Genomic DNA, 21,958 nt, shown 5'->3' with positions numbered 1-21,958 from the left:
GGGAAAATTCGAAGATGAAGAAGACGAAGGCGAGACAAGGGTCGCTTAGTTTTTTTGGTCATCGCTCGAGGAACGTAAGTCTCCTAATATTAATATGCAATATAAATGTGATTCATATTTTAATGTTGAAAAATTACAGCGAAGAGAAGATGGGAGTATAGGCTCGGCTTTAGCGATATGGTTAGAAAAACACCAGGACGCTAAGGGATCGTGGACGACGGACTTCGCGAAGACGCAATACGTAAGTTAATTTTTTTTATTTACTATATTTAATTACTTTATTTCTTCTTATCTGATAAGTTTTTTGTGGTTTTATTTTGAAGGATCAAGTCACCGCCCAGACGATAGATATTTTGCGGCAAGCGGAGGAGCAAAACGTCGTGATCTCCCAAGAAGATGCGGAGATGTACGCGATGCGCGATGTTTTGGGAGTGCGCAGAGACTGGGAAGTCGGTTTAGGGCCTTCGATCCCAAGGTCATCGTTGGGTGTTGCCCAAACGCTAGATGGAGGCTCGTCAAGTTCGTCATCTCAGACCGATCCATTGGTTGCCGAGATGCGAGCTCAGATGGATGCCCAACAAGCCGAGCTGCAAGTGATGCGGCAACAGATCGCCTTCCTCAGCCAGCAGCACAACCAACCTCCCACGACTCCTCAACCTCCGCCTGCATCGCAACCAGGTGGGACGGATCAGCAGACGCCAGGTTCTACGCCGGGTTCTACGCCTGGTTCTATGGATTACTTGCGAGACCGTCCTTACGGAAGCGGCGGAACGAGCGGCAGCGCGTGTCACGACCCGCGAGCGACAGCTCGCCCACGAACCGCGACTGATCAACTCAAATCTATACATAACTCATAATATAATAAAATAGTTTGCGAAAATTCGGGGAAATTTTTCGCTTTTATAACTTAGAGTCTTATAGCGACTCCTATACAAATATGTTTTGGAACGTTTTATCAGAAGATACTAACCCCGATTAAGAAACCCCATAGCCCATAGGTCAAGGCAATACGCGCTCGATCTCGGTCTTCAATCTCGTTTCCCGCTTACCAGCTTTTCCCTTATCTACATTACCAAGGGTCATAAAACTATGAGTCGATTGACTCAGTAAGTGGGAGTCTATCTATAAAGTAAAACGACTAATGCCATGTGACGTGCAAACAAGCATACAAGAAGCAGAATGATTGCTAGATGTAGCTAGAACATAACATTAGAGCATGACTGACGCGTGATATCACACTCTATCTATTCACTTGTCGTTCTGCAAGATCGTACATCCTCTTCTGCTACGATCTCCACAACGACAATAAGCCAGCCTCAGACCTCGAGCAGCAGTCTTACGGCGGCTTGGGTGTTTTAAGATTGTCTGGGATCCACTAGTGGTACCATCTTCATCTGACGTCGGCGCATGTGTGCCCCCTTGGCACGACAATGAGTTCACTCGAGGCGACTGCTCATTGCTGAATGGGTTCACTCTAGGCGACTGCCCATTACCATCGGGTTCGCTCGTGGCGACTGCCCGTTATCGTTGGGTTCGCTCGAGGCGACTGCCCTTTACCATCGGGTTCGCTCGTGGCGACTACCCGTTACCGTTGGGTTCGCTCGAGGCGACTGCCCTTTACCATCGGGTTCGCTCGTGGCGACTGCCCGTTACCGTTGGGTTCTCCCCAGTTTTGAGTACTCAGCGCCATACAGACCACCTAGGTCTGCCACAAATACAAGTCGTTGACTTGTGGGTACCACCGACACGAGTTTAATTAAAGTTTGGGTACTCTGCGGCTAGCAGCGTACACGTTAAACTTATATACGGAAGAGCGTAACGGGATAAACCCCGAAAGAACTTATTGTTTCCCTTTGAAGCTCGTTAAGTGTTTTAAGCTGAAAGCTCGAAATGTGACTTTCGAACTCTCTACTCCCGATTGAATTCGAGAGTCTATCGCTCTTCCGTCCTCTCGATTCTAACCTACTTCCTAGAGTTAGAAGAGAGTCTAACTATACACAGAGCAAACGTGGCCGGTTCAAGTTAGCGTTTGAACCTAACGGGCGTACCCGAACTAAGTTTTCAAGCAAGAGTGGCCGAAGCCTTAACTTTTAAGTTCATTCATTTTAGGGCTTTCACCTACTCTTGTTTACTAGCAAACAAATGCACAAACAAACAAGGTTATTCCCTTGGTAAGTAGTTGACTTAGGTCTCCTCACTTACCCGGAATTATTTGACAGAAAGCTCGACGATTCCCGAATATGTCTTGCTTCACACGTTCTTCGAGGCACTTGACTCTTGTCGAAACGTCGAAAGAACTAACATCCGGAGTTTCCATGCTTTTCATGCTTCCCGAGACTCTACACATACTGAAGCGTTAACATGTCCTGAAGCGTCGAGAAACTAAAACATGAAGTTGAAATCTCATTAGTCAATGATTCGGGAGAAGCTGACGAGCTTAAGGTTCGTTATCGGGATTCACTGCGAGTCGGTTCAGGGGTTCGAGAATTTAATTCACTTATTTCTCAGCTTTTCGGAATTTAAACTTATTCAAGACTCGTGCGAGTTCGTACCAGAGAACGAGTACGAAATAAAATCCAAATCATTATTTGACGAGTCTTAAATAAATTAAATGAATAATCCGAAAAATCATACAAACCGAGAATTCTGAATTAATTAACCAGAATGTAAATTCTCGAACATTCTTAAATAAATAATTAATAATCCCTGAATACAATCTCAAATCCAAAAATTAAAACTCGAGTCTAACGCTATAAAGCGATAAACGACTCACGAGTGAGATCGAGCTCTAAAATCTCTTTATGAATTCATTACTCTTGGGCTTCGACGCGCTCAGTTTCCGCCGATCTCGCTCGATTCTATCCGATCTGTGACTGAGCTGTGAAATTCAGAAATAAACATCGAGTCAATTCCTAAAGTCCAACTCCCAACTCAAACCTAGAATCCGAAAACGAACAACTAGCACGAATCTCAATTTGTCACAAAATATTCCCGACTCATCAACAAATACACAACAAGCTCAATGTAAATCGTTCCCGAGGCTTAGAGTTTAGCAACATAACTAGTGAACCAAAACACATAACCGAGACCAAACTCACGGCCACAAACAGCCCTCGGCCAAGACAACACTGGCCACAAAACAAACAAATCTCAAGTATCCAAAATTCACAAACAACTCATCACGGCCTCAAAACAATTTCAAATAACCATAAATCCGAGCACAAATCCATACTATTCGGTTATCAAACTCACTTCAATTTCACAAATCCATCACAAACCAAAAACTCCCAAATCTGAAATCATAAACCCTAGGTTTCAGATTTCAAAACCAAGTGAGAAATCTCACCTTGTTTCGTGGTTCCCGGAGCTCACACACTCCTTCTCCGGCGATTTCCTCTCAGCCGGCGTCACGGCGAGCTCGCGGCAGTGGTGGCTCGTCTCGGTCGGAGCACGCGTCCACCGCTGGAGCTTGGTGATCACGCGAGGACGAGGCTCGTCCAAATAGCGAGATTCACAGCTTTCCCTCACAGCTTTCCCTTCCCCGACGTTGGTCCTCCTCGGCGACGACGTTCTCGGCGAGCTCGCGGCGACGGTGTTTTCTTCACTCGGTCGACGCACGCAGAAGGGTTCTCGATTGAAGACGCGCAAGGAAGAGCAAGAAGGTTGAAGAAGACGATGGAGATCTTTCATCTGGGTTTGTTTTTTTTTTTTTTTTTTCCTTTTGTTCGTGTTTTCTTTGCAGGTCGCGATGGAGATGAAGGAAGCATGAGATGGACATGATAAGAAGAAGAAGAAGAGAGAGGAAGCTACGTGGAATAATACTCGGGTCCCACGTGTGGACATGTGGCATGACCAGATTAATTGCCAAACCCTCCATTTTTCCAACTTTCTTTAACATTTCGTCCTTCATTTGTTGCACATAAGTCCTTTTAAAATAAAATCTCACAATTATCTCCTTAATTAAAAATAATCTTGAAAAATAACCGAGAAAATTATTATTATTTCCCGTTATCCTGAATATATTTAAGGGATCTCGGAATTTATTTTTACTCTCGAGATTTTTAAATCTCCGAGTCTATTCCGAATAGTTTTATTCGGAAACAATATCGAGTTCACTCGAATATTCTCATTCCGAAATTTCATCGACCTTAAATATTATCATTTTTCAAGATATTTAAAATATAAGGACGTCTCATATGCAACAAGAATTTGAAATAAAACTCGTCCATTTTATTCAAATTCACAAGTCGAGCGTTTACAAAAGTTTATACATTACAATCCCTACCCCCTTAGAAGAGTTTCGTCCTCGAAACTTAGAACAAGGCAGGGTATTTCTTTTGCATTTCGCTCTCAAGTTCCCAAGTAGCTTCTTCCGCGGAGTGACTCTTTCAAAGTACCTTGACCAGAGGTATAGTCTTAGTCCTTAAGACTTTCTCCTTACGATCTAGGATTGCGACGGCTGGCTCTTCATATCTGATTTCAGCACAGATCTCAACCTCTTGCTCTTGCAGAATATGCGAAGGGTCAGACACGTACTTTCGTAGCATGAACACGTGGAATACATCATGGAGGTTGGACATAGATGGCGATAACGTCAAACGATAAGCTGTCTTGCCTACACGCTCAAGGATCTCAAAAGGTCCAACATATATTGGACTGAGCTTCCCTTTCTTCCCAAACCTCATAACTCCTCGCATGGGTGAGATCTTCAGAAAAAACTTTCTCTCCTGCTTCGAACTCCAGAGGCCTCCTACGCCTGCCAGCGTAGTTTTTCTGACGACTCTGGGAGGTTTTCATTCGAGCTTGGATCTTCTTAACCGCTTCTATGGTTTGTTCAAGCATATCAGATCCAATAAACTTGCTCTCACCAGCTTCATCCCAATGAACTGGAGAGCGACACTTCCGCCCGTACAAAGCTTCATACGGCACCATACCAATTGTCGCCTGATAGTTGTTGTTGTACGAGAACTCAACTAGCGGAAGGTAATGACTTCATGAGCCTTGGAAGTCTAAAACACAAGCTCGGAGCATGTCTTCCAACACTTGGATCGTTCGTTCGCTTTGACCATCGGTTTGTGGGTGAAAAGCAGTACTAAACTTCAGGCGAGTCCCCAGGTTTTGTAATCCCTTCTAGAACCTTGATGTGAAGTGAGCATCACGGTCAGAAACAATCGAGCTAGAAACCCCATGAAGATGTACAATCTCTTTTATGTAGAGTTCAGCGAGCTTATCCACGGTGTGAGTGGTTTTGATGGGCAGGAAATGAGCTGATATGGTCAATCTGTCGACAATGATCCAGATTGAGTCGTGACCAGCTGTGTTTTTTGGCAGATCTGACACGAAATCCATCGTTATATGCTCTCACTTCCACTGTGAAATCTCAAGTGGTTGCAGCATTCCTGCTGGTTTCTGGTGTTCTGCCTTGATTTTCGAGTAAACCAGGATGTTGTCAATAAACACGATAACGAACTTGTCCGACAAGTTAGCTTCACTCAGGTACTTCCCATGGAACAGATTGAGGAAATGGGCCTACGTCATCGAGTGGACATCCTCAGATGACGTCATCACTTCCCACTAGCCCCTAGCCTCATCCTCCAGTTCATTCACAGCGCAAGCCACTCTCTTGGTAACAGATAGCTGCATGTAGTTGAAGATCTGATGCATCTTCTTGACCCAGTTCTCAACTGCAGCTGGATTAACATGGCCGTCAAACGTTGGAGGCCTCTTCTCACGGAACCTCTCGTATACCGGCCCGCTCATAGGAGGAACGACATCAAGAATCTGGAAGTTGAACTCCTCAGGAGGGTCCATAGGCACTTGCAGTGGATTTTCTTGTCGTTCTCCTAGAACTGGAGGTGCTAGGTGCTGTTGAGGCGGCGCGTTCAGCCTCGTTAAGAGTTCTACGATCGTGTGGTTCTGCTCATCTAGCTACTGCGCGAACCTCCGACTCATCTCATCTCTGGGCCGCGTTGACAGCTTGTCTCACCAGCGCGCGTCTGATCTCAGTGAGATTCACCGCTGTAACATTCTCGGCATTGGACGGGTCTTGTCTAGGCCCCATGTCTGCTCAATTCTACACATGGAATAGGGCATGGTTAAAATCCAAGTCACATCATCGAGAATGCATAACCAACCTGGACTAGCCTCTCAAGAGCTAGTCAAACGAGACTTAAGCACAAAATGCTAGTTCTCTCGTTACACACACAAAGCAACCACTCTCGTGATTGACAAGCAAACGTCTACGCAGCTGGGTCGTTCGAAGGCTCTGCGGGATCCTTCTCGGAATCTCCCTCGTCACAATCAAGCTTCTCGTCATCATGCGGAACGACCACCGGAAAAGCAATCATCGGGGGTAAGGTACTCATATACCACATCACGTCACGACGAGGAACTCAGTCTGCATTCGCAAGACAGCGAACGAGGGACAATCAGATTCCAGCGTCAGATATTGGAGCTCTACACACAGCTCCCAATACTCGATACCTTGCTGGAGTCTATCCTCGAGCACGTCAGACACCGGTCCACAATTATTGAACAAGTCGGTCTCCATATCTGACAACCGATTCAATCCCGAGCTGGTAGAATCCGTAAGCTTTCTCCTCCCACTCGTCCCTCTCTCCTGGCCCCGAACGTGTGTAGTATCACCTTCTGGAACATTTCACAATCTCGGCTGATAATGCCGTCAGCGGTGAAACGAGTCCCTTGACTCAACGTTGGCCAATAAGGAGGGGTCATCGCGATACCCGTACGAGAGCAGTGAAGCGTCGAGATAACACTCATCTACTCACAAGACAGACCGGTCCACCGGCCCCTAAGTCATGGTGTCTCCCACGACACTGAACGTACTTGCGGTCGAAGAAATTCACGTGATCGCATCGCGGTACAGACGAATCTCATCGGGGAGGAGAGATCTATCTCCTAGCAACTCATCATGCGTCATGTCGAACCTATCTCTAGACAGGTCGACTCTAAACACAACACTAACACATGGCATACTCGCGACCTATACCGAGAACACGTATCCCAAGTCTACAGAAACGGCTAAACCTGGGGCTCTGATACCACAAAATCTGTCACGACCCGCGAGCGACAGCTCGCCCACGAACCGCGACTGATCAACTCAAATCTATACATAACTCATAATATAATAAAATAGTTTGCGAAAATTCGGGGAAATTTTTCGCTTTTATAACTTAGAGTCTTATAGCGACTCCTATACAAATATGTTTTGGAACGTTTTATCAGAAGATACTAACCCCGATTAAGAAACCCCATAGCCCATAGGTCAAGGCAATACGCGCTCGATCTCGGTCTTCAATCTCGTTTCCCGCTTACCAGCTTTTCCCTTATCTACATTACCAAGGGTCATAAAACTATGAGTCGATTGACTCAGTAAGTGGGAGTCTATCTATAAAGTAAAACGACTAATGCCATGTGACGTGCAAACAAGCATACAAGAAGCAGAATGATTGCTAGATGTAGCTAGAACATAACATTAGAGCATGACTGACGCGTGATATCACACTCTATCTATTCACTTGTCGTTCTGCAAGATCGTACATCCTCTTCTGCTACGATCTCCACAACGACAATAAGCCAGCCTCAGACCTCGAGCAGCAGTCTTACGGCGGCTTGGGTGTTTTAAGATTGTCTGGGATCCACTAGTGGTACCATCTTCATCTGACGTCGGCGCATGTGTGCCCCCTTGGCACGACAATGAGTTCACTCGAGGCGACTGCTCATTGCTGAATGGGTTCACTCTAGGCGACTGCCCATTACCATCGGGTTCGCTCGTGGCGACTGCCCGTTATCGTTGGGTTCGCTCGAGGCGACTGCCCTTTACCATCGGGTTCGCTCGTGGCGACTACCCGTTACCGTTGGGTTCGCTCGAGGCGACTGCCCTTTACCATCGGGTTCGCTCGTGGCGACTGCCCGTTACCGTTGGGTTCTCCCCAGTTTTGAGTACTCAGCGCCATACAGACCACCTAGGTCTGCCACAAATACAAGTCGTTGACTTGTGGGTACCACCGACACGAGTTTAATTAAAGTTTGGGTACTCTGCGGCTAGCAGCGTACACGTTAAACTTATATACGGAAGAGCGTAACGGGATAAACCCCGAAAGAACTTATTGTTTCCCTTTGAAGCTCGTTAAGTGTTTTAAGCTGAAAGCTCGAAATGTGACTTTCGAACTCTCTACTCCCGATTGAATTCGAGAGTCTATCGCTCTTCCGTCCTCTCGATTCTAACCTACTTCCTAGAGTTAGAAGAGAGTCTAACTATACACAGAGCAAACGTGGCCGGTTCAAGTTAGCGTTTGAACCTAACGGGCGTACCCGAACTAAGTTTTCAAGCAAGAGTGGCCGAAGCCTTAACTTTTAAGTTCATTCATTTTAGGGCTTTCACCTACTCTTGTTTACTAGCAAACAAATGCACAAACAAACAAGGTTATTCCCTTGGTAAGTAGTTGACTTAGGTCTCCTCACTTACCCGGAATTATTTGACAGAAAGCTCGACGATTCCCGAATATGTCTTGCTTCACACGTTCTTCGAGGCACTTGACTCTTGTCGAAACGTCGAAAGAACTAACATCCGGAGTTTCCATGCTTTTCATGCTTCCCGAGACTCTACACATACTGAAGCGTTAACATGTCCTGAAGCGTCGAGAAACTAAAACATGAAGTTGAAATCTCATTAGTCAATGATTCGGGAGAAGCTGACGAGCTTAAGGTTCGTTATCGGGATTCACTGCGAGTCGGTTCAGGGGTTCGAGAATTTAATTCACTTATTTCTCAGCTTTTCGGAATTTAAACTTATTCAAGACTCGTGCGAGTTCGTACCAGAGAACGAGTACGAAATAAAATCCAAATCATTATTTGACGAGTCTTAAATAAATTAAATGAATAATCCGAAAAATCATACAAACCGAGAATTCTGAATTAATTAACCAGAATGTAAATTCTCGAACATTCTTAAATAAATAATTAATAATCCCTGAATACAATCTCAAATCCAAAAATTAAAACTCGAGTCTAACGCTATAAAGCGATAAACGACTCACGAGTGAGATCGAGCTCTAAAATCTCTTTATGAATTCATTACTCTTAGGCTTCGACGCGCTCAGTTTCCGCCGATCTCGCTCGATTCTATCCGATCTGTGACTGAGCTGTGAAATTCAGAAATAAACATCGAGTCAATTCCTAAAGTCCAACTCCCGACTCAAACCTAGAATCCGAAAACGAACAACTAGCACGAATCTCAATTTGTCACAAAATATTCCCGACTCATCAACAAATACACAACAAGCTCAATGTAAATCGTTCCCGAGGCTTAGAGTTTAGCAACATAACTAGTGAACCAAAACACATAACCGAGACCAAACTCACGGCCACAAACAGCCCTCGGCCAAGACAACACTGGCCACAAAACAAACAAATCTCAAGTATCCAAAATTCACAAACAACTCATCACGGCCTCAAAACAATTTCAAATAACCATAAATCCGAGCACAAATCCATACTATTCGGTTATCAAACTCACTTCAATTTCACAAATCCATCACAAACCAAAAACTCCCAAATCTGAAATCATAAACCCTAGGTTTCAGATTTCAAAACCAAGTGAGAAATCTCACCTTGTTTCGTGGTTCCCGGAGCTCACACACTCCTTCTCCGGCGATTTCCTCTCAGCCGGCGTCACGGCGAGCTCGCGGCAGTGGTGGCTCGTCTCGGTCGGAGCACGCGTCCACCGCTGGAGCTTGGTGATCACGCGAGGACGAGGCTCGTCCAAATAGCGAGATTCACAGCTTTCCCTCACAGCTTTCCCTTCCCCGACGTTGGTCCTCCTCGGCGACGACGTTCTCGGCGAGCTCGCGGCGACGGTGTTTTCTTCACTCGGTCGACGCACGCAGAAGGGTTCTCGATTGAAGACGCGCAAGGAAGAGCAAGAAGGTTGAAGAAGACGATGGAGATCTTTCATCTGGGTTTGTTTTTTTTTTTTTTTTTTTTCCTTTTGTTCGTGTTTTCTTTGCAGGTCGCGATGGAGATGAAGGAAGCATGAGATGGACATGATAAGAAGAAGAAGAAGAGAGAGGAAGCTACGTGGAATAATACTCGGGTCCCACGTGTGGACATGTGGCATGACCAGATTAATTGCCAAACCCTCCATTTTTCCAACTTTCTTTAACATTTCGTCCTTCATTTGTTGCACATAAGTCCTTTTAAAATAAAATCTCACAATTATCTCCTTAATTAAAAATAATCTTGAAAAATAACCGAGAAAATTATTATTATTTCCCGTTATCCTGAATATATTTAAGGGATCTCGGAATTTATTTTTACTCTCGAGATTTTTAAATCTCCGAGTCTATTCCGAATAGTTTTATTCGGAAACAATATCGAGTTCACTCGAATATTCTCATTCCGAAATTTCATCGACCTTAAATATTATCATTTTTCAAGATATTTAAAATATAAGGACGTCTCATATGCAACAAGAATTTGAAATAAAACTCGTCCATTTTATTCAAATTCACAAGTCGAGCGTTTACAAAAGTTTATACATTACAATCCCTACCCCCTTAGAAGAGTTTCGTCCTCGAAACTTAGAACAAGGCAGGGTATTTCTTTTGCATTTCGCTCTCAAGTTCCCAAGTAGCTTCTTCCGCGGAGTGACTCTTTCAAAGTACCTTGACCAGAGGTATAGTCTTAGTCCTTAAGACTTTCTCCTTACGATCTAGGATTGCGACGGCTGGCTCTTCATATCTGATTTCAGCACAGATCTCAACCTCTTGCTCTTGCAGAATATGCGAAGGGTCAGACACGTACTTTCGTAGCATGAACACGTGGAATACATCATGGAGGTTGGACATAGATGGCGATAACGTCAAACGATAAGCTGTCTTGCCTACACGCTCAAGGATCTCAAAAGGTCCAACATATATTGGACTGAGCTTCCCTTTCTTCCCAAACCTCATAACTCCTCGCATGGGTGAGATCTTCAGAAAAAACTTTCTCTCCTGCTTCGAACTCCAGAGGCCTCCTACGCCTGCCAGCGTAGTTTTTCTGACGACTCTGGGAGGTTTTCATTCGAGCTTGGATCTTCTTAACCGCTTCTATGGTTTGTTCAAGCATATCAGATCCAATAAACTTGCTCTCACCAGCTTCATCCCAATGAACTGGAGAGCGACACTTCCGCCCGTACAAAGCTTCATACGGCACCATACCAATTGTCGCCTGATAGTTGTTGTTGTACGAGAACTCAACTAGCGGAAGGTAATGACTTCATGAGCCTTGGAAGTCTAAAACACAAGCTCGGAGCATGTCTTCCAACACTTGGATCGTTCGTTCGCTTTGACCATCGGTTTGTGGGTGAAAAGCAGTACTAAACTTCAGGCGAGTCCCCAGGTTTTGTAATCCCTTCTAGAACCTTGATGTGAAGTGAGCATCACGGTCAGAAACAATCGAGCTAGAAACCCCATGAAGATGTACAATCTCTTTTATGTAGAGTTCAGCGAGCTTATCCACGGTGTGAGTGGTTTTGATGGGCAGGAAATGAGCTGATATGGTCAATCTGTCGACAATGATCCAGATTGAGTCGTGACCAGCTGTGTTTTTTGGCAGATCTGACACGAAATCCATCGTTATATGCTCTCACTTCCACTGTGAAATCTCAAGTGGTTGCAGCATTCCTGCTGGTTTCTGGTGTTCTGCCTTGATTTTCGAGTAAACCAGGATGTTGTCAATAAACACGATAACGAACTTGTCCGACAAGTTAGCTTCACTCAGGTACTTCCCATGGAACAGATTGAGGAAATGGGCCTACGTCATCGAGTGGACATCCTCAGATGACGTCATCACTTCCCACTAGCCCCTAGCCTCATCCTCCAGTTCATTCACAGCGCAAGCCACTCTCTTGGTAACAGATAGCTGCATGTAGTTGAAGATCTGATGCATCTTCTTGACCCAGTTCTCAACTGCAGCTGGATTAACATGGCCGTCAAACGTTGGAGGCCTCTTCTCACGGAACCTCTCGTATACCGGCCCGCTCATAGGAGGAACGACATCAAGAATCTGGAAGTTGAACTCCTCAGGAGGGTCCATAGGCACTTGCAGTGGATTTTCTTGTCGTTCTCCTAGAACTGGAGGTGCTAGGTGCTGTTGAGGCGGCGCGTTCAGCCTCGTTAAGAGTTCTACGATCGTGTGGTTCTGCTCATCTAGCTACTGCGCGAACCTCCGACTCATCTCATCTCTGGGCCGCGTTGACAGCTTGTCTCACCAGCGCGCGTCTGATCTCAGTGAGATTCACCGCTGTAACATTCTCGGCATTGGACGGGTCTTGTCTAGGCCCCATGTCTGCTCAATTCTACACATGGAATAGGGCATGGTTAAAATCCAAGTCACATCATCGAGAATGCATAACCAACCTGGACTAGCCTCTCAAGAGCTAGTCAAACGAGACTTAAGCACAAAATGCTAGTTCTCTCGTTACACACACAAAGCAACCACTCTCGTGATTGACAAGCAAACGTCTACGCAGCTGGGTCGTTCGAAGGCTCTGCGGGATCCTTCTCGGAATCTCCCTCGTCACAATCAAGCTTCTCGTCATCATGCGGAACGACCACCGGAAAAGCAATCATCGGGGGTAAGGTACTCATATACCACATCACGTCACGACGAGGAACTCAGTCTGCATTCGCAAGACAGCGAACGAGGGACAATCAGATTCCAGCGTCAGATATTGGAGCTCTACACACAGCTCCCAATACTCGATACCTTGCTGGAGTCTATCCTCGAGCACGTCAGACACCGGTCCACAATTATTGAACAAGTCGGTCTCCATATCTGACAACCGATTCAATCCCGAGCTGGTAGAATCCGTAAGCTTTCTCCTCCCACTCGTCCCTCTCTCCTGGCCCCGAACGTGTGTAGTATCACCTTCTGGAACATTTCACAATCTCGGCTGATAATGCCGTCAGCGGTGAAACGAGTCCCTTGACTCAACGTTGGCCAATAAGGAGGGGTCATCGCGATACCCGTACGAGAGCAGTGAAGCGTCGAGATAACACTCATCTACTCACAAGACAGACCGGTCCACCGGCCCCTAAGTCATGGTGTCTCCCACGACACTGAACGTACTTGCGGTCGAAGAAATTCACGTGATCGCATCGCGGTACAGACGAATCTCATCGGGGAGGAGAGATCTATCTCCTAGCAACTCATCATGCGTCATGTCGAACCTATCTCTAGACAGGTCGACTCTAAACACAACACTAACACATGGCATACTCGCGACCTATACCGAGAACACGTATCCCAAGTCTACAGAAACGGCTAAACCTGGGGCTCTGATACCACAAAATCTGTCACGACCCGCGAGCGACAGCTCGCCCACGAACCGCGACTGATCAACTCAAATCTATACATAACTCATAATATAATAAAATAGTTTGCGAAAATTCGGGGAAATTTTTCGCTTTTATAACTTAGAGTCTTATAGCGACTCCTATACAAATATGTTTTGGAACGTTTTATCAGAAGATACTAACCCCGATTAAGAAACCCCATAGCCCATAGGTCAAGGCAATACGCGCTCGATCTCGGTCTTCAATCTCGTTTCCCGCTTACCAGCTTTTCCCTTATCTACATTACCAAGGGTCATAAAACTATGAGTCGATTGACTCAGTAAGTGGGAGTCTATCTATAAAGTAAAACGACTAATGCCATGTGACGTGCAAACAAGCATACAAGAAGCAGAATGATTGCTAGATGTAGCTAGAACATAACATTAGAGCATGACTGACGCGTGATATCACACTCTATCTATTCACTTGTCGTTCTGCAAGATCGTACATCCTCTTCTGCTACGATCTCCACAACGACAATAAGCCAGCCTCAGACCTCGAGCAGCAGTCTTACGGCGGCTTGGGTGTTTTAAGATTGTCTGGGATCCACTAGTGGTACCATCTTCATCTGACGTCGGCGCATGTGTGCCCCCTTGGCACGACAATGAGTTCACTCGAGGCGACTGCTCATTGCTGAATGGGTTCACTCTAGGCGACTGCCCATTACCATCGGGTTCGCTCGTGGCGACTGCCCGTTATCGTTGGGTTCGCTCGAGGCGACTGCCCTTTACCATCGGGTTCGCTCGTGGCGACTACCCGTTACCGTTGGGTTCGCTCGAGGCGACTGCCCTTTACCATCGGGTTCGCTCGTGGCGACTGCCCGTTACCGTTGGGTTCTCCCCAGTTTTGAGTACTCAGCGCCATACAGACCACCTAGGTCTGCCACAAATACAAGTCGTTGACTTGTGGGTACCACCGACACGAGTTTAATTAAAGTTTGGGTACTCTGCGGCTAGCAGCGTACACGTTAAACTTATATACGGAAGAGCGTAACGGGATAAACCCCGAAAGAACTTATTGTTTCCCTTTGAAGCTCGTTAAGTGTTTTAAGCTGAAAGCTCGAAATGTGACTTTCGAACTCTCTACTCCCGATTGAATTCGAGAGTCTATCGCTCTTCCGTCCTCTCGATTCTAACCTACTTCCTAGAGTTAGAAGAGAGTCTAACTATACACAGAGCAAACGTGGCCGGTTCAAGTTAGCGTTTGAACCTAACGGGCGTACCCGAACTAAGTTTTCAAGCAAGAGTGGCCGAAGCCTTAACTTTTAAGTTCATTCATTTTAGGGCTTTCACCTACTCTTGTTTACTAGCAAACAAATGCACAAACAAACAAGGTTATTCCCTTGGTAAGTAGTTGACTTAGGTCTCCTCACTTACCCGGAATTATTTGACAGAAAGCTCGACGATTCCCGAATATGTCTTGCTTCACACGTTCTTCGAGGCACTTGACTCTTGTCGAAACGTCGAAAGAACTAACATCCGGAGTTTCCATGCTTTTCATGCTTCCCGAGACTCTACACATACTGAAGCGTTAACATGTCCTGAAGCGTCGAGAAACTAAAACATGAAGTTGAAATCTCATTAGTCAATGATTCGGGAGAAGCTGACGAGCTTAAGGTTCGTTATCGGGATTCACTGCGAGTCGGTTCAGGGGTTCGAGAATTTAATTCACTTATTTCTCAGCTTTTCGGAATTTAAACTTATTCAAGACTCGTGCGAGTTCGTACCAGAGAACGAGTACGAAATAAAATCCAAATCATTATTTGACGAGTCTTAAATAAATTAAATGAATAATCCGAAAAATCATACAAACCGAGAATTCTGAATTAATTAACCAGAATGTAAATTCTCGAACATTCTTAAATAAATAATTAATAATCCCTGAATACAATCTCAAATCCAAAAATTAAAACTCGAGTCTAACGCTATAAAGCGATAAACGACTCACGAGTGAGATCGAGCTCTAAAATCTCTTTATGAATTCATTACTCTTAGGCTTCGACGCGCTCAGTTTCCGCCGATCTCGCTCGATTCTATCCGATCTGTGACTGAGCTGTGAAATTCAGAAATAAACATCGAGTCAATTCCTAAAGTCCAACTCCCGACTCAAACCTAGAATCCGAAAACGAACAACTAGCACGAATCTCAATTTGTCACAAAATATTCCCGACTCATCAACAAATACACAACAAGCTCAATGTAAATCGTTCCCGAGGCTTAGAGTTTAGCAACATAACTAGTGAACCAAAACACATAACCGAGACCAAACTCACGGCCACAAACAGCCCTCGGCCAAGACAACACTGGCCACAAAACAAACAAATCTCAAGTATCCAAAATTCACAAACAACTCATCACGGCCTCAAAACAATTTCAAATAACCATAAATCCGAGCACAAATCCATACTATTCGGTTATCAAACTCACTTCAATTTCACAAATCCATCACAAACCAAAAACTCCCAAATCTGAAATCATAAACCCTAGGTTTCAGATTTCAAAACCAAGTGAGAAATCTCACCTTGTTTCGTGGTTCCCGGAGCTCACACACTCCTTCTCCGGCGATTTCCTCTCAGCCGGCGTCACGGCGAGCTCGCGGCAGTGGTGGCTCGTCTCGGTCGGAGCACGCGTCCACCGCTGGAGCTTGGTGATCACGCGAGGACGAGGCTCGTCCAAATAGCGAGATTCACAGCTTTCCCTCACAGCTTTCCCTTCCCCGACGTTGGTCCTCCTCGGCGACGACGTTCTCGGCGAGCTCGCGGCGACGGTGTTTTCTTCACTCGGTCGACGCACGCAGAAGGGTTCTCGATTGAAGACGCGCAAGGAAGAGCAAGAAGGTTGAAGAAGACGATGGAGATCTTTCATCTGGGTTTGTTTTTTTTTTTTTTTTTTTTTTCCTTTTGTTCGTGTTTTCTTTGCAGGTCGCGATGGAGATGAAGGAAGCATGAGATGGACATGATAAGAAGAAGAAGAAGAGAGAGGAAGCTACGTGGAATAATACTCGGGTCCCACGTGTGGACATGTGGCATGACCAGATTAATTGCCAAACCCTCCATTTTTCCAACTTTCTTTAACATTTCGTCCTTCATTTGTTGCACATAAGTCCTTTTAAAATAAAATCTCACAATTATCTCCTTAATTAAAAATAATCTTGAAAAATAACCGAGAAAATTATTATTATTTCCCGTTATCCTGAATATATTTAAGGGATCTCGGAATTTATTTTTACTCTCGAGATTTTTAAATCTCCGAGTCTATTCCGAATAGTTTTATTCGGAAACAATATCGAGTTCACTCGAATATTCTCATTCCGAAATTTCATCGACCTTAAATATTATCATTTTTCAAGATATTTAAAATATAAGGACGTCTCATATGCAACAAGAATTTGAAATAAAACTCGTCCATTTTATTCAAATTCACAAGTCGAGCGTTTACAAAAGTTTATACATTACAATCCCTACCCCCTTAGAAGAGTTTCGTCCTCGAAACTTAGAACAAGGCAGGGTATTTCTTTTGCATTTCGCTCTCAAGTTCCCAAGTAGCTTCTTCCGCGGAGTGACTCTTTCAAAGTACCTTGACCAGAGGTATAGTCTTAGTCCTTAAGACTTTCTCCTTACGATCTAGGATTGCGACGGCTGGCTCTTCATATCTGATTTCAGCACAGATCTCAACCTCTTGCTCTTGCAGAATATGCGAAGGGTCAGACACGTACTTTCGTAGCATGAACACGTGGAATACATCATGGAGGTTGGACATAGATGGCGATAACGTCAAACGATAAGCTGTCTTGCCTACACGCTCAAGGATCTCAAAAGGTCCAACATATATTGGACTGAGCTTCCCTTTCTTCCCAAACCTCATAACTCCTCGCATGGGTGAGATCTTCAGAAAAAACTTTCTCTCCTGCTTCGAACTCCAGAGGCCTCCTACGCCTGCCAGCGTAGTTTTTCTGACGACTCTGGGAGGTTTTCATTCGAGCTTGGATCTTCTTAACCGCTTCTATGGTTTGTTCAAGCATATCAGATCCAATAAACTTGCTCTCACCAGCTTCATCCCAATGAACTGGAGAGCGACACTTCCGCCCGTACAAAGCTTCATACGGCACCATACCAATTGTCGCCTGATAGTTGTTGTTGTACGAGAACTCAACTAGCGGAAGGTAATGACTTCATGAGCCTTGGAAGTCTAAAACACAAGCTCGGAGCATGTCTTCCAACACTTGGATCGTTCGTTCGCTTTGACCATCGGTTTGTGGGTGAAAAGCAGTACTAAACTTCAGGCAAGTCCCCAGGTTTTGTAATCCCTTCTAGAACCTTGATGTGAAGTGAGCATCACGGTCAGAAACAATCGAGCTAGAAACCCCATGAAGATGTACAATCTCTTTTATGTAGAGTTCAGCGAGCTTATCCACGGTGTGAGTGGTTTTGATGGGCAGGAAATGAGCTGATATGGTCAATCTGTCGACAATGATCCAGATTGAGTCGTGACCAGCTGTGTTTTTTGGCAGATCTGACACGAAATCCATCGTTATATGCTCTCACTTCCACTGTGAAATCTCAAGTGGTTGCAGCATTCCTGCTGGTTTCTGGTGTTCTGCCTTGATTTTCGAGTAAACCAGGATGTTGTCAATAAACACGATAACGAACTTGTCCGACAAGTTAGCTTCACTCAGGTACTTCCCATGGAACAGATTGAGGAAATGGGCCTACGTCATCGAGTGGACATCCTCAGATGACGTCATCACTTCCCACTAGCCCCTAGCCTCATCCTCCAGTTCATTCACAGCGCAAGCCACTCTCTTGGTAACAGATAGCTGCATGTAGTTGAAGATCTGATGCATCTTCTTGACCCAGTTCTCAACTGCAGCTGGATTAACATGGCCGTCAAACGTTGGAGGCCTCTTCTCATGGAACCTCTCGTATACCGGCCCGCTCATAGGAGGAACGACATCAAGAATCTGGAAGTTGAACTCCTCAGGAGGGTCCATAGGCACTTGCAGTGGATTTTCTTGTCGTTCTCCTAGAACTGGAGGTGCTAGGTGCTGTTGAGGCGGCGCGTTCAGCCTCGTTAAGAGTTCTACGATCGTGTGGTTCTGCTCATCTAGCTACTGCGCGAACCTCCGACTCATCTCATCTCTGGGCCGCGTTGACAGCTTGTCTCACCAGCGCGCGTCTGATCTCAGTGAGATTCACCGCTGTAACATTCTCGGCATTGGACGGGTCTTGTCTAGGCCCCATGTCTGCTCAATTCTACACATGGAATAGGGCATGGTTAAAATCCAAGTCACATCATCGAGAATGCATAACCAACCTGGACTAGCCTCTCAAGAGCTAGTCAAACGAGACTTAAGCACAAAATGCTAGTTCTCTCGTTACACACACAAAGCAACCACTCTCGTGATTGACAAGCAAACGTCTACGCAGCTGGGTCGTTCGAAGGCTCTGCGGGATCCTTCTCGGAATCTCCCTCGTCACAATCAAGCTTCTCGTCATCATGCGGAACGACCACCGGAAAAGCAATCATCGGGGGTAAGGTACTCATATACCACATCACGTCACGACGAGGAACTCAGTCTGCATTCGCAAGACAGCGAACGAGGGACAATCAGATTCCAGCGTCAGATATTGGAGCTCTACACACAGCTCCCAATACTCGATACCTTGCTGGAGTCTATCCTCGAGCACGTCAGACACCGGTCCACAATTATTGAACAAGTCGGTCTCCATATCTGACAACCGATTCAATCCCGAGCTGGTAGAATCCGTAAGCTTTCTCCTCCCACTCGTCCCTCTCTCCTGGCCCCGAACGTGTGTAGTATCACCTTCTGGAACATTTCACAATCTCGGCTGATAATGCCGTCAGCGGTGAAACGAGTCCCTTGACTCAACGTTGGCCAATAAGGAGGGGTCATCGCGATACCCGTACGAGAGCAGTGAAGCGTCGAGATAACACTCATCTACTCACAAGACAGACCGGTCCACCGGCCCCTAAGTCATGGTGTCTCCCACGACACTGAACGTACTTGCGGTCGAAGAAATTCACGTGATCGCATCGCGGTACAGACGAATCTCATCGGGGAGGAGAGATCTATCTCCTAGCAACTCATCATGCGTCATGTCGAACCTATCTCTAGACAGGTCGACTCTAAACACAACACTAACACATGGCATACTCGCGACCTATACCGAGAACACGTATCCCAAGTCTACAGAAACGGCTAAACCTGGGGCTCTGATACCACAAAATCTGTCACGACCCGCGAGCGACAGCTCGCCCACGAACCGCGACTGATCAACTCAAATCTATACATAACTCATAATATAATAAAATAGTTTGCGAAAATTCGGGGAAATTTTTCGCTTTTATAACTTAGAGTCTTATAGCGACTCCTATACAAATATGTTTTGGAACGTTTTATCAGAAGATACTAACCCCGATTAAGAAACCCCATAGCCCATAGGTCAAGGCAATACGCGCTCGATCTCGGTCTTCAATCTCGTTTCCCGCTTACCAGCTTTTCCCTTATCTACATTACCAAGGGTCATAAAACTATGAGTCGATTGACTCAGTAAGTGGGAGTCTATCTATAAAGTAAAACGACTAATGCCATGTGACGTGCAAACAAGCATACAAGAAGCAGAATGATTGCTAGATGTAGCTAGAACATAACATTAGAGCATGACTGACGCGTGATATCACACTCTATCTATTCACTTGTCGTTCTGCAAGATCGTACATCCTCTTCTGCTACGATCTCCACAACGACAATAAGCCAGCCTCAGACCTCGAGCAGCAGTCTTACGGCGGCTTGGGTGTTTTAAGATTGTCTGGGATCCACTAGTGGTACCATCTTCATCTGACGTCGGCGCATGTGTGCCCCCTTGGCACGACAATGAGTTCACTCGAGGCGACTGCTCATTGCTGAATGGGTTCACTCTAGGCGACTGCCCATTACCATCGGGTTCGCTCGTGGCGACTGCCCGTTATCGTTGGGTTCGCTCGAGGCGACTGCCCTTTACCATCGGGTTCGCTCGTGGCGACTACCCGTTACCGTTGGGTTCGCTCGAGGCGACTGCCCTTTACCATCGGGTTCGCTCGTGGCGACTGCCCGTTACCGTTGGGTTCTCCCCAGTTTTGAGTACTCAGCGCCATACAGACCACCTAGGTCTGCCACAAATACAAGTCGTTGACTTGTGGGTACCACCGACACGAGTTTAATTAAAGTTTGGGTACTCTGCGGCTAGCAGCGTACACGTTAAACTTATATACGGAAGAGCGTAACGGGATAAACCCCGAAAGAACTTATTGTTTCCCTTTGAAGCTCGTTAAGTGTTTTAAGCTGAAAGCTCGAAATGTGACTTTCGAACTCTCTACTCCCGATTGAATTCGAGAGTCTATCGCTCTTCCGTCCTCTCGATTCTAACCTACTTCCTAGAGTTAGAAGAGAGTCTAACTATACACAGAGCAAACGTGGCCGGTTCAAGTTAGCGTTTGAACCTAACGGGCGTACCCGAACTAAGTTTTCAAGCAAGAGTGGCCGAAGCCTTAACTTTTAAGTTCATTCATTTTAGGGCTTTCACCTACTCTTGTTTACTAGCAAACAAATGCACAAACAAACAAGGTTATTCCCTTGGTAAGTAGTTGACTTAGGTCTCCTCACTTACCCGGAATTATTTGACAGAAAGCTCGACGATTCCCGAATATGTCTTGCTTCACACGTTCTTCGAGGCACTTGACTCTTGTCGAAACGTCGAAAGAACTAACATCCGGAGTTTCCATGCTTTTCATGCTTCCCGAGACTCTACACATACTGAAGCGTTAACATGTCCTGAAGCGTCGAGAAACTAAAACATGAAGTTGAAATCTCATTAGTCAATGATTCGGGAGAAGCTGACGAGCTTAAGGTTCGTTATCGGGATTCACTGCGAGTCGGTTCAGGGGTTCGAGAATTTAATTCACTTATTTCTCAGCTTTTCGGAATTTAAACTTATTCAAGACTCGTGCGAGTTCGTACCAGAGAACGAGTACGAAATAAAATCCAAATCATTATTTGACGAGTCTTAAATAAATTAAATGAATAATCCGAAAAATCATACAAACCGAGAATTCTGAATTAATTAACCAGAATGTAAATTCTCGAACATTCTTAAATAAATAATTAATAATCCCTGAATACAATCTCAAATCCAAAAATTAAAACTCGAGTCTAACGCTATAAAGCGATAAACGACTCACGAGTGAGATCGAGCTCTAAAATCTCTTTATGAATTCATTACTCTTAGGCTTCGACGCGCTCAGTTTCCGCCGATCTCGCTCGATTCTATCCGATCTGTGACTGAGCTGTGAAATTCAGAAATAAACATCGAGTCAATTCCTAAAGTCCAACTCCCGACTCAAACCTAGAATCCGAAAACGAACAACTAGCACGAATCTCAATTTGTCACAAAATATTCCCGACTCATCAACAAATACACAACAAGCTCAATGTAAATCGTTCCCGAGGCTTAGAGTTTAGCAACATAACTAGTGAACCAAAACACATAACCGAGACCAAAC

General features: G+C 45.3%; 6 protein-coding genes across 12 annotated transcripts; all 6 read right to left on the bottom strand.

Moving 5' to 3' along the window:
* Positions 1 to 801: 801 nt before the first annotated feature.
* On the bottom strand, positions 802 to 3,750 carry LOC149401259 (uncharacterized). 3 transcript variants are annotated; one of them, XR_016296605.1, is made up of 4 exons: positions 3,347 to 3,750; positions 2,774 to 2,878; positions 2,203 to 2,382; positions 802 to 1,064 (listed from the first exon to the last, which is right to left on the bottom strand). XR_016296605.1 is itself a non-coding variant. In XM_089612847.1 (2 exons), the coding sequence occupies exons 1-2, from the start codon at positions 3,688 to 3,690 to the stop codon at positions 2,833 to 2,835; spliced, it is 390 nt and encodes a 129-aa protein (XP_089468973.1). In that variant the 5' UTR covers positions 3,691 to 3,750; the 3' UTR covers positions 2,405 to 2,832. The 3 variants fall into 3 exon arrangements, 1 of the variants encoding a protein (XP_089468973.1); XR_016296604.1 differs by lacking the exon at positions 802 to 1,064 and having other exon boundaries at positions 1,082 to 2,382; XM_089612847.1 differs by lacking the exons at positions 802 to 1,064; positions 2,203 to 2,382 and having other exon boundaries at positions 2,405 to 2,878.
* A 638-nt stretch (positions 3,751 to 4,388) lies between these two features.
* LOC149401258 (uncharacterized) lies at positions 4,389 to 5,349 on the bottom strand. Its single transcript, XM_089610639.1, has 2 exons — positions 5,138 to 5,349; positions 4,389 to 4,782 (listed from the first exon to the last, which is right to left on the bottom strand). Exons 1-2 carry the CDS (start codon positions 5,347 to 5,349, stop codon positions 4,389 to 4,391), a joined length of 606 nt encoding a protein of 201 aa, XP_089466765.1.
* Positions 5,350 to 7,246: 1,897 nt separating this feature from the next.
* On the bottom strand, positions 7,247 to 10,038 carry LOC149401257 (uncharacterized). 3 transcript variants are annotated; one of them, XR_016296607.1, is made up of 4 exons: positions 9,633 to 10,038; positions 9,060 to 9,164; positions 8,489 to 8,668; positions 7,247 to 7,350 (listed from the first exon to the last, which is right to left on the bottom strand). XR_016296607.1 is itself a non-coding variant. In XM_089612858.1 (2 exons), exons 1-2 carry the CDS (start codon positions 9,974 to 9,976, stop codon positions 9,119 to 9,121), a joined length of 390 nt encoding a protein of 129 aa, XP_089468984.1. In that variant the 5' UTR covers positions 9,977 to 10,038; the 3' UTR covers positions 8,641 to 9,118. The 3 variants fall into 3 exon arrangements, 1 of the variants encoding a protein (XP_089468984.1); XR_016296606.1 differs by lacking the exon at positions 7,247 to 7,350 and having other exon boundaries at positions 7,357 to 8,668; XM_089612858.1 differs by lacking the exon at positions 7,247 to 7,350 and having other exon boundaries at positions 8,641 to 9,164.
* Positions 10,039 to 10,676: 638 nt separating this feature from the next.
* LOC149401256 (uncharacterized) lies at positions 10,677 to 11,637 on the bottom strand. Its single transcript, XM_089610638.1, has 2 exons — positions 11,426 to 11,637; positions 10,677 to 11,070 (listed from the first exon to the last, which is right to left on the bottom strand). The coding sequence occupies exons 1-2, from the start codon at positions 11,635 to 11,637 to the stop codon at positions 10,677 to 10,679; spliced, it is 606 nt and encodes a 201-aa protein (XP_089466764.1).
* A 1,897-nt stretch (positions 11,638 to 13,534) lies between these two features.
* On the bottom strand, positions 13,535 to 16,279 carry LOC149401255 (uncharacterized). Of its 3 annotated transcripts, XR_016296609.1 has the most exons (4): positions 15,921 to 16,279; positions 15,348 to 15,452; positions 14,777 to 14,956; positions 13,535 to 13,638 (listed from the first exon to the last, which is right to left on the bottom strand). XR_016296609.1 is itself a non-coding variant. In XM_089612866.1 (2 exons), the coding sequence occupies exons 1-2, from the start codon at positions 16,262 to 16,264 to the stop codon at positions 15,407 to 15,409; spliced, it is 390 nt and encodes a 129-aa protein (XP_089468992.1). In that variant the 5' UTR covers positions 16,265 to 16,279; the 3' UTR covers positions 14,929 to 15,406. The 3 variants fall into 3 exon arrangements, 1 of the variants encoding a protein (XP_089468992.1); XR_016296608.1 differs by lacking the exon at positions 13,535 to 13,638 and having other exon boundaries at positions 13,645 to 14,956; XM_089612866.1 differs by lacking the exon at positions 13,535 to 13,638 and having other exon boundaries at positions 14,929 to 15,452.
* Positions 16,280 to 16,966: 687 nt separating this feature from the next.
* Positions 16,967 to 17,927, bottom strand: LOC149401254 (uncharacterized). Its single transcript, XM_089610637.1, has 2 exons — positions 17,716 to 17,927; positions 16,967 to 17,360 (listed from the first exon to the last, which is right to left on the bottom strand). The coding sequence occupies exons 1-2, from the start codon at positions 17,925 to 17,927 to the stop codon at positions 16,967 to 16,969; spliced, it is 606 nt and encodes a 201-aa protein (XP_089466763.1).
* Between the last annotated feature and the right edge of the window lie 4,031 nt (positions 17,928 to 21,958).

Source organism: Urtica dioica, chromosome 4 (assembly GCF_054948205.1).
Source record: "Urtica dioica subsp. dioica isolate 48M chromosome 4, U.dioica_male_clone48M_v1_H2, whole genome shotgun sequence".
NCBI lineage: Eukaryota > Viridiplantae > Streptophyta > Magnoliopsida > Rosales > Urticaceae > Urtica > Urtica dioica.
This window is presented reverse-complemented; position numbering and strand designations above follow the sequence as displayed.

Excerpts from the sequence above, each read along its gene's own strand:
- LOC149401259 (XM_089612847.1), bottom strand. The coding sequence starts at position 3,690 with ATGAAAGATCTCCATCGTCTTCTTCAACCTTCTTGCTCTTCCTTGCGC. Across the intron at positions 2,879-3,346 it reads TCCGGGAACCACGAAACAAG|CTCAGTCACAGATCGGATAG; the intron begins GTGAGATTTCTC and ends TGAATTTCACAG.
- LOC149401258 (XM_089610639.1), bottom strand. The coding sequence starts at position 5,349 with ATGGATTTCGTGTCAGATCTGCCAAAAAACACAGCTGGTCACGACTCA. Across the intron at positions 4,783-5,137 it reads GATGCTCACTTCACATCAAG|AGTCGTCAGAAAAACTACGC; the intron begins GTTCTAGAAGGG and ends AAAACCTCCCAG.
- LOC149401257 (XM_089612858.1), bottom strand. The coding sequence starts at position 9,976 with ATGAAAGATCTCCATCGTCTTCTTCAACCTTCTTGCTCTTCCTTGCGC. Across the intron at positions 9,165-9,632 it reads TCCGGGAACCACGAAACAAG|CTCAGTCACAGATCGGATAG; the intron begins GTGAGATTTCTC and ends TGAATTTCACAG.
- LOC149401256 (XM_089610638.1), bottom strand. The coding sequence starts at position 11,637 with ATGGATTTCGTGTCAGATCTGCCAAAAAACACAGCTGGTCACGACTCA. Across the intron at positions 11,071-11,425 it reads GATGCTCACTTCACATCAAG|AGTCGTCAGAAAAACTACGC; the intron begins GTTCTAGAAGGG and ends AAAACCTCCCAG.
- LOC149401255 (XM_089612866.1), bottom strand. The coding sequence starts at position 16,264 with ATGAAAGATCTCCATCGTCTTCTTCAACCTTCTTGCTCTTCCTTGCGC. Across the intron at positions 15,453-15,920 it reads TCCGGGAACCACGAAACAAG|CTCAGTCACAGATCGGATAG; the intron begins GTGAGATTTCTC and ends TGAATTTCACAG.
- LOC149401254 (XM_089610637.1), bottom strand. The coding sequence starts at position 17,927 with ATGGATTTCGTGTCAGATCTGCCAAAAAACACAGCTGGTCACGACTCA. Across the intron at positions 17,361-17,715 it reads GATGCTCACTTCACATCAAG|AGTCGTCAGAAAAACTACGC; the intron begins GTTCTAGAAGGG and ends AAAACCTCCCAG.